Consider the following 10379-nt stretch of genomic DNA (forward strand, 5'->3'; position numbering starts at 1 on the left):
ACACATATATTCTTTTTAAGACAATGCCCATGCGTGTGTGTGTGTGTGTGTGTGTGTGTACACACATACACACATATATTCTTTTTAAGACAATGTCCATGTAGCTCAGGCTGCTATCAAGCTCTCTCTATAGCCTTTGCGACCTTGAGTACCTGATCCTCCTGCCCATCCCAACCCCATATTCCCAGTACAGAGATCACAGCAGTACTAGGGATGTGATTTAGGGCTTCATGAATGCCAACTCTATCTACTGAGCTACATGCCCATCTCAAAGCTTATGTCTTTCCTAAAAACAATGATGTTTTTTTTTAAGCAGGGATGGCTTTGATTGTGTTTGGGGAGAGCAAGGTGCTTTAGGGGATTTGTCCGGGCTGGGAGGTGGTGGTGCTTAGGGGTCTTGTTCCTGTTTGAAATCCACCGTGACTTTCTGTTGTATGCTACTGCTTCATCCAGAAGATGGAGGCAGGACTCTCTGGAAGTAGAAAATGCTGTGCCAAGTGCTATGAAGATTTTGAATAATTGAACCTAGAAAGTGTCGGTTTTCAAATTTAAATTTAGAGCGAGCAAGATCACCTAATTGTGAAGAGGCACTGAGCCTGAAGAGCTAAGTATTATCCCTGGGAACTAAGTGGTGGAAGAAGAGAATGGACCTGAAAGTTGTCCTCTGACATCTATGTGCTTTTAAAAAATGAAAACAGCTGGATGGTGGTGGTGCACGCCTTTAATCCCAGCTCTCTGGAGGCAGAGGCAGGCAGATTTCTGTGAGTTTGAGATCAGCCTGGTCTACAGAGCTAGTTTTAGGACTAGCTAAGACTGTTACACAGAGAAACCCTAATTTGGAAAAAAAAATAGGTGTACAAAAATAAACCAGAAGTTAGTTAAGTAGTCACTAAGCATCCAGTTCCTAGTCCCTGTGCATTTGGATGCTCAGAGATCCCAGGAGGAGTAGGTCAGGCCTCCAGTGGTGGACAGAGGGGCGCTGTGCAGGGAAGAGCCTTGGTTGGGCTTGTCAGAGGGGTTCAGGTCCGTTTCTGTGTGGTGCATAGACATCAAGTAGGGTCAGCGCTGTGAGTCTGGACAGTCACCTATCATAAGAGGGTTAGAGAGTGAGTCTGTGCCCCAGGCACTGAGGTCCTGCAAAGAGCCCAGCCCAGGGGAGAGATGCAGAAATGGACATACACATGCACACACGCACACGCACCTACGTGCACGCACACACACGCACATGTACTCATGCATGCATGCATGTAAGCACACGCAGCCCACCCCAAACAAATGCTGATCATTGCTCTCACCTCCCTCTACTTCTGTGACTCTATCCTCCCTTCCTTCCTCCATCCCTTCATCCTCTGCTCTCTCCCTTACCCCCTCCCTTCTGCGTTCCTTTCAGAAGGAATTCTGGCCCTTTCCCATCTAGCAGTCCCCCACAGTAGATTCTCTCAACCCCTACTTACCCAGTTTCATCAAGAGTAGGGACCTTTCCTGTCTGAGGCTCACCCCTGCCCTTTGCTGGAGACAGATGGCAGAGTCTGGTCACCCCTAGTGACCCCTGGAACCTGGGCTTGATGAGTATGGCCGGATGGGAAGAACCACCAGATGGGGCTCATGCCTCAGGAAAACGGAAGCTGTACCTGGGGTTAGCACAGGCCAGGACCCATCACCTGGGCTCAGCGTGGGCCTAACTCTCAGGGGATCAGGGGCAATATCAGGAGAATCCTTCTAGTTAAGAATTGTCGCCAAATATGAGGGAAAGAGGGTGCATGATTTCTCCAGTGAGCTCCATGGTGTTCCCACCATCCCAGCTTCTGCACAGTCGCCTGCTAACAAGAAAAGCTCTTGTCAGTATTGTTGCTAAGACAAAAGATGAGTTGGACACAGACTTGCAGCCTGGGGAAGGGTCCAGTTGTGTGGTCCAGAGGGATGGTTCCTTCCCTTACTCTTTTAGTTTGCCTGTGCCCTGTGAGAGCTCAGCCGATCCCACTGCAGGATCCCACACCAGGCACAGAGGTTGGTGGACAGCTTTGGTACCCAGGTGTGTGGCAGATACAATGGCATCCCTGAATCAGAGCATAACAGGGTCACTCTATGGGAGCAGGTGCTGGCTGGTGAGTACCCTGGAAGTCAGCAGGTGTCTAAAGTGTCCCTTGGAGGATGCTCTTGGGCTGTCACGGGCAGGATAGTACTAGAGCGGAAGGTGGGAACTGTAAGCAGGCTCAGTCACCTGCCTGGTGCTTCTGCTTGTGTTTCCTATGGGCTTTGTCTCCAAGACAGAACCAAAGCCAGTATCTACTGTGTCCCATTTCCAGCAGGCAGCACTTGGTCCTACCTGGGCTATTTATTTCAGCAGCCACCTCCATTGCAGCATCTTTCCTGGCCCTGGGCAGCCAAAGGAACATGTTTGAAACATTGAAATTTCAATTCCACCCAGCGAGTCTGAGAACCCTCTGTGCTTCCCATCACATACAGGGAGTGATGTATGTCTAGGCCAGGCTGTGGGCCCTGCCTAGTGCCCACCATGCCCTCCTCTGCCCAGATCCACTGGTTGTGGCCCACAGGGGCTGGTCTCTGCACAGAAGGCCATTCCCATGCAAGCTCCTTTGCTGAAGAGCTCTCCTTGGTCCAGGTAGTGGCTAGGTTCCCACCACAGCACCCCAGATCTGCAGTTTGAATTTCTTCTTTTATTCATCTGTAAAGAAGCCAGCTGCCTCTCATCAGCCTCAGGCTCCTGGAAGGCAGGGCCATTGGCTAAGGAGGAGGGCTGTAGAACGCTGCCTGCTGGGCAGGACAGGGTTGTTCCACCCATGGTCTCGCCAGGATGTGTGTCTTAGTTTTCTGTTGCTATGATAAAACATCATGGCCAAGGCAACTTAGAGAAGAAAGAGGTTGTTTTATTTCATGTTTGACTCACAGCTCTCAAGGGCTAGAGTCCATAATGGTGTGGACAGCGTGGTGCACAGGGCAGGTGCAGGAAGTGGAGAGCTCACAGCCTTGGCTGTAATCAAGAAGCAGAGAGCAAAATAGTGCTTGTGGAGTCTTTTTTTATTATTATCTCAAAGCCTGCCCCCCAGTAATCTACTTCCTCCAGCAAGGCTGCATCAGCTACTGGGGAGCAAGTGCTCAAATGCCTATGATGATGCAGAAGACATTTCGCGTTCAAGCTACAGCACCTGCATAAGATCTGCACAGGATCAAGCCAATCAAAACTCCAGGACAAACGGAGTAGGGGGTTTCCAGGGCTGCAGCCCTAGCTCAGAATCTGTAGGCCGTTTGTGGCTATGGAAGAGGGAAGAGTCATTCCTGGGAGTTTGGGGCTACTGGGAGGTTGCTCATAGCTCAGTGGATGACCTGAAATCATGTGCTACTAATTTCAATGAGTTAGTTCTTTTTTAAAGGGAGAGGAAGCTGGAAAGATATGTTGGGGGCAATGAGAGAGCTGGGGGTGAGTGAGTAGATAGGATTGAGATACTTTGTATACATCTATGAAGCTTTCAAAGAATTAAGTGTTTTGTTTTGTTTTAAAGATAGAAAGGAAACAGTCTCTACCAGCAACAGAGTCTGGGGTGGAAAGAAAGTAAACTTCAAGCAGTCAGTTACTTATCTGAAGATAAACAATGCTTGTTTGTAGCACATAAAAACAAACAACGTTCTGCAGTTGTCTGAGCCAGGATCTGCACACTTGCAACTCTGGAGGCAGCTCTGGTCTACACCTTCATTTTATTTAGTTGGCTGTGTCCCTTGTGTTTGTGAGTGACTTAAGTCACTACTGGCTACTCACTGGGGATGGGTGGCATATGGTTTTCCCAAGGCTGATTTATAAGCATCCATAATGCTGCTCACTTCTGAGCTCTCTGAAGCACTGGGTTTTTGTACATGGGTTTTTTGTTTGTTTGTTTTGTTTTGTTTTGTTTTGGTTTTTCGAGACAGGGTTTCTCTGTGGTTTTGGAGCCTGTCCTGGAACTAGCTCTGTAGACCAGGCTGTGTACATGTTTTTTATTTGAATTATCTCAGTGTGTACAGCTTCTCTGCCTTTTCCTGATCTCCGCTAGCGGCTTTCAAGAGCGCAACATAGGTCCAAGAGAGAGCACCTCTCTCAAAAGTCACTTGACCTGTTTAAGTCTGCACTTGGGTGTGCTCTGGGGTGACACAGCTGTGTGGGACCTGTGACTGCTCCAGGCTGAATGACTCTGCCCCGATTTAGTGTGCGCACTCCACAGATGTTTTTCTGTGGCTCTTGCTTTATAGTTCTTGGGTCTGTTTGGTGTGGTGGCTCCAGGCAGGTTTCAGATATGCAGTCTGATATCGCCCGCAAAGCCTGGACTTACAGGAGGCCATGGAGTGTGGACCAGTCAAAGGCATTCTCGCTCCTGACCTTTGCCATGGCTCCTGCTGGTTGGGAGTGACTCTTGGGATTATTCTCTCCTTGAGTCAAGGAAATGGGTTGGGCTGTGGCTTGCCACAGCCCCATAGTCAGTGTGGACAGATAGGGCCATTCATGGGTTCTGGGTCTAAGTCGTCTCCCTGGACCGCATTACACTAAAAGATGGTCATTTCATCTGAGAGGAAGGAAAAAGTAAGTGCTGGGCTGCAGGCTGGGGTGTTTGTGGCTGATTAAGCAGCTGAGTCTTATGGAGACACTTCTTCTATTCCAGTTGGGGCCAGCTGCCAGACCCGTGAGTCAACTTGTGCCATAGTTGTGCAGGGACTGGGTAACCACCCACCCTCACTTACAAGATGGTGTTTCTCTTGCATTGGCCTTGATTCTGTCCTTGGTGTCTCATCCTCAGTGAGGCTGCCCCAAGCATCTTTCTGCATCATTTTCCAAGGAGACTTGAAGGAGTAGAGCAGAAACTAAAGCTAGATTTTACTTCTAAAATCTACTAAGGTTTCTTTCTTCAAAGCTTTGCCTGCAAGTCAAAACCAGCATCATTTCTGACACACCATGCTGTTGAAAGCAAGAGCCCAGGCTTGTCCACTTGCAGTTATCGGGAGGGGAAATAGGGGCTCGGCTCCAACAGGGAAGAGTGACAGAAGCTACAATGTAAAGATCCTTGCATGAGGGCTGGAGGGCTGGTGGCAGCTGACTTTGCAGACAGTCCTTGACCAAGATCCAATGAATGAGTGGCAAGTAGCTCATCTGCGCACAGGGACAATATCCTGGCTCAGTAGATGGTCACTGTTGAACCAGAGGTAAGACTAAGGTTTTCTTTTCTTTTCCTTCCTTCCTTCCTTCCTTTTTTCCTTCCTTCCTTCCTTCCTTCCTTCCTTCCTTCCTTCCTCCCTTTCTTTGTTTCTTTCTTCGTGATCTGGCTATTTCTCTTCTGTCTTTCCATCTCTTTTCATGGTCTCATTAAGGCAGTTGTAAGGTCCATCTGATTTCTAGCTCCTGATCTTTCTTGCTTCAAGCTCTCTTTTCCCAGATGTCATTGCTGAGTGAGTAAATACATAAATAAATAAGTAAGTAAATGGGTGTTTTATCAGAGCCTATCCCCCATCATTCAGGATTTTGCTCTAAAATTGCCCTGCATTTTGTAGCGATAGTAAGCAAAAGTCCCTGCTTTAGCCCAATCCTCCACATCAGATAAATCACAGATATGGCTGGTGTCGTAAAGTAATATTCCCGAGTGCTAAGCCCCTCAAATTATTTTAATAAGAATGCTGTTCTGCCACGCGGTGAAAATAAATATGTTATGTTTTTATGGTGAAAAGAGCACCAATTTACTAGAAAATGTGTACATAGTACATAAAAATAAAATCCCAACCACATAAATGTTGCTATTTATATTGCCAGCTATAAAAGGCATTCAACATTTAATTAACAATAATTTTGAGAATATTGTGGACGTTCCTACTTGACAGCAAAGTCTCAGGCACTGTCTTCTGGTTGGAGTTTACCTGAGCTGAGGGAGTAAGAGAATAATAGTAATTAAGAGTCTTTGACTTTTTGCATGAGAGTCTGTGTGTATGTGTGTGTGTCTTGTAGGCACAAGTATGCATGCAGTGCTGGGGTGCGTGTGGAAGCCAGAGGATAACCTTTCCTGCTGTTCCCCAGACACTGCACCCCACTGCTGCACCCAGTTGCTTGTTTTTTTGTTATGCCAGGCTTAGAATTCACAAGTAGGCTAGGCTGGCTGACCCTCGAGCCCCAGAGATCCACCCGTCTCTGCATCCCTAGCACTGAGACTACAAGTGTGTGCCACCACATGGAAGTCCTTTGCTATGGATGCTGGGGATGAAACTCAGGTTCTCATGTTTACAAAGCAAGAACTTTCCTGACTGAGCCATTGCTCCAGCCCTGTCAGCGTGACATTCTGTAGTAACTGCTGTCACTACTGTGGCTGACAGTTGAGCGCCATGTACAAGCCTCCGTGCCAACTTCAGGAAGGGGAGTTTGGGAACTTAAGCCAGGTTCCTGCCTCAACCCTCCTGAGAATTCCAGGCAAACATAATAAATAACGTGTGCTCCCCTCTTCTCCCTAAACAAGCTTTAATATTAGGATTCATCTTAATGTCCTAATTATGAAAGGTTTTGAAATGAAGGCTTGGTCAGCAGGAGCCTCTCAATTCATCGGTTAATAATACACACATGGTCCGACGGGAAGCTACAGGAGCCGAGGCGAGGAAACAAAAACCCAGGGTCTTCCCATGCTCGGCACTCAGCCTGCAGGGATGGTGGCCTTTGCTCCTTCACAGGTGATGGGGTGAACTCAGAGGTGGGAACTAGCATGTTGGGAGGCAGACACTGACGCAATGCGGAACTCAAACACAGATTTCATCCTGAATCCCAGAGTGCCCTTCTGCGCCAGGGGTGCCCAAGTATGAGGCTCTTTGTGGCCAGTGTGAGGCAATGGTCTCTGGCTGTAGCCGTAAGAAGAGCGAAGAAATCACAGCTTCTATCACTACAAAGAAAGGAGATGGGATTTTAAAAAAAGTTCTTTCATTAGCATATATTAATTATATATATTTAATGCATTTAGAGCATACTTCCCACTTGCCCCCTCTTGTCCCTCCCTCACTCCCATTGATTTTCTTTCTGGTGAGTCCCTTTTCTTCCCCCTCTCCCTCCTGCCCTTCCTCTTTGTGTCTTAGTGGCTCTTCTCATGAGGCTGAGTTCCTTACAAGTGGCCACTCTCTTACCAGTGGGGACAGTCTCTCTCTTTCTTGCGTCAGCTTTTAGTACTGTGACAAAACCTCATAAACCGAAAGCAGCTTGAGGGAGAAAGGATTCACGTGGCCTCTAAATCCTGGTCACAGCCCATCACTGGGGGAAGCCGGGGACTCAAGCAGGGCAGGAACCTGGACGTGAGAACTGAAACAGACTGGGGATGAAAGCTGCTTACAGGCTTGCTCCGCATAGCTGTCTAGTCTGCGTTTATAACACCCAAGATCACCTGTCCAAGGGTGGCACCACCCGGAATGTGTGTTGCACAACACTGTATGCCTTCCTCTAGTTCTTACAGTTTTAACCCCCAGCACTGTGTTCCCCAAGCAGCCTGAAGGGTGTGATAAACACATCCCATCTAAGGCTGAGCCATTTATCCTCAGCATTTTTGACCCCATATGAGTCTCTGTGTAAGCACCGCCCACTGCAGAAATAGGCTCAAGGGATGATTCTTATTGGATTAAGGAAGACTGGAAAGAGGCATGATTGACAGCTCTAGGGTTTTCCCTGGGTGTTTCCTGCAGGTGTTTATAGGCACAAATGTGTGTGTGTGTGTGTGTGTGTGTGTGTGTGTGTTTGTGTGCATGCTGCTTCTTATAGTTGTTCACTGCAAAACCACAAGAACAGTGTGAGCATATGGTTATAGATATGGCATATACACGTGTGTGTGCGTGCACACATATTTGTCTGTGTGTCCACACACATATAGACACTACCATTTTTATTTTTTTTTGTGTGTGGGTGTGGGTGTGAACATGCCACAGAGCACACATGGAGGTCAAATGGCAATGTATGGGAGTCAGTTCTCTCTTTCCACCAGGTGGGTCCTGGAGATTGAACTCAGGTCGTTACTCTTGGTGGCAGGTACCTTTACCTACTGAACCATCTCGCCAGCCTGACATATACAGTGTGTCTTAATCTCAGTGCTTGCGCTATTCTGATACCCCACTGAAAGCACTGTTTCTTTAGACTGTGAGGCAGATGGGGGCGGGGGTGGTAGTGACGGGGGATGGGATGGGAGAATGACCGGTAACTGGTGCAGATACAGCTTTCAGACAGCTTCCCTCAGGTTCCCTTCCGCTCATCACTCAGGTGTGTTTCTCATCCGCTTTTGTCTTCCAGGAGTTCATTCAGTTGGCAAAGAGACTGGTCAGTGATCCCGTGCTGGAGAAGGAAATCGTGACCAATGGAAGGGAGTACGTGAGGACATACCACTCCTGGCAAGTGGAGAGAGACACTTACCAGCGCCTCATCGGGAAGCTGGAGGCCAGCTTGGAGGATTAAACGGTTGAAGTCTGTGCTTCCCACGTCTGTCCCAATAACCGTTGGGTACTCAGCTCTGGGTAGATGCTGAAAGATGGGACCCAGTCCTGGACCGCTGAAATCCCTGAGTTTCCAGCAACATCTCCACCCCCAACTCTCATGTGTGGCAGACACAGTTTCAAAAGTGTTTACAGCTCCATCCCGGATGGGCTTGTAGCTCACTCCTAAGAGCACTTAGGGTTCAGTCACAGATGTGCTTACAGCTCAGTGCAGGTGATGGAGGTGCATCTCAGGGGCTTCTGGGAGAGTCTTCCGAGAACTGCTTTTACAACCTGTCGCCTGCCTTCAGAGTGACCTTTGCCTGTCATTGCCAGTTCACAAAGAAGAAACGGAAAAGCCAGGACTGTCAACTGAGTGAAACTGGCAGCATTTTTGATAAGATCCTGATCTGCAGCCCATCTCGGGGTCCTGATGGACATGTGGGGGGCCCAGGATGTGACTGGCATGCTAATAAATCCTAGAGAGGCTGTGAAAGAGTTTTATCAGAACATATTGCTCCTCATGGGTGCAGCTGAGGGACACTTGCCAAAAGAGGCCCGCAGGTCCCGCCCACCTGTATCACATCACAGGGAGCCTGGAAGATGATTGGATGGCCCCCAGGATGGAGGCTAGGACCTTGAATTCAGCCTGGGCCCTCTTCCCTCTTGCCTAGGGAACTGAGGGCAAGTGCTGACTAAGCCACAAGACTCCAGACAATGGTGGGACCCCAGACCGTGACTGGAGGTCCCTGGGGTGTGGGGAGGTCAGCCTGGGGTCTTTCAATGGGATCTCCCCACATCAGCACGCCGTGCTTCCAGTGCCCTGTTGCCAAATTCCAGCTGGGCTGCGCTACGGTAAACAGGATATGGAATGACCACCTGTCCTAAAGGGAGCAGCTAGGAGGAGGAGGGAGGAACAATGCAGCCAAGAGCCACACATGCAAAGAAAGTGCCAGACTCTGGAGGGGCACGGTGTGTGTGTGTGGGGGGGGGGAGGACTCGGCACCTGGACTGTCCTCTTTCCAACTTTGAAGGCACATCCTGGGCCTTTTGCTTTTCTACAGGCAAAGAAAAAAAGAAAAAGAAACAAACAAAGAAAGAAAGGCTAGCAGTCACATCTCATTCTAGGAGAAGTGGACTAGAAGGAAGCAAACTTTGTAAGCCAGTGCTTCGGGGCTGAGACCAGAGCCCCATTCTCTAGGGTATAATCCGGCTCCCCATTTCCATACCTCAGACCCTGCACAGTCACTTTCATGAAGGCTCCAGCAGAGGCAGTGGCAATTCCGTAGTCCCTGAGTGCCTAGCGTCTGGAGGCCAGCTGAGCAATGTGCCCACTTCCTTGGCCCCTGACTTGAGCTGGGGTCCTACCTCTCTGGGCACAAGGAGAGGGAGGGAGTAAAGAAGCCTGAATCCTGTGGGCAGTTCCTCTGAGCCCAGAGTTCCCGCCCACCTCAGGAGAGGTACACAGAGGTGTCATTGTTTACAAAGTGGGATGCTCTGGAAAGCAGGCCTCTCCTTTGCCCAGTGTGGATATCACTGCCTGACCTCCGTCATGCCAGCATCACTGAGTTACATCTGCCATGTGCACTTTGGGGAAGGGAAGGGTCTTAATTAATAAAGCTTGTCACCATCAGGCATACAAAAACAGCCGCTGTTTATTCATCCCAGGAGTGCCTCTTGTAGTCCCCAGGAAAACAAATACGACACTCAAGTGTCTGGTTGGAGGGGTTTGATATGAACTTAGACTAAAGTGTGATAGCTTTCCCTTTCAGGAACAGACACTGCAGTGACCGATAGAGAGAGGTTTATGCAGGCTCTCAGGTTGGAGTTTCTCATCTACACCAGGTTGGCCCTATTGCTCTGGGCCTGTGGCAAAGAAGCATCTTGACAGGAATGCAATCTTGACAGGATTGGCAGAG

The 10379-nt window shown here is 48.9% G+C and overlaps 1 protein-coding gene across 2 annotated transcripts in view; it reads left to right on the forward strand.

Annotated features, from left to right (window-relative positions):
- Positions 1 to 10123, forward strand: part of Glt1d1 (glycosyltransferase 1 domain containing 1) — a 71718-nt gene extending 61595 nt beyond the window's left edge. For both annotated transcript variants that reach the window (XM_005344522.2, XM_026788089.1), the window contains exon 12: positions 8282 to 10123. In XM_005344522.2, the coding sequence (XP_005344579.1) occupies positions 8282 to 8443 (162 nt within the window). In that variant the 3' untranslated portion in view covers positions 8444 to 10123. The remainder of the gene's footprint in view (positions 1 to 8281) is intronic.
- The last annotated feature ends 256 nt before the right edge of the window (positions 10124 to 10379 follow it).

This window comes from Microtus ochrogaster, chromosome 2 (genome assembly GCF_000317375.1).
Source record: "Microtus ochrogaster isolate Prairie Vole_2 chromosome 2, MicOch1.0, whole genome shotgun sequence".
In the NCBI taxonomy this organism is placed as follows: domain Eukaryota; kingdom Metazoa; phylum Chordata; class Mammalia; order Rodentia; family Cricetidae; genus Microtus; species Microtus ochrogaster.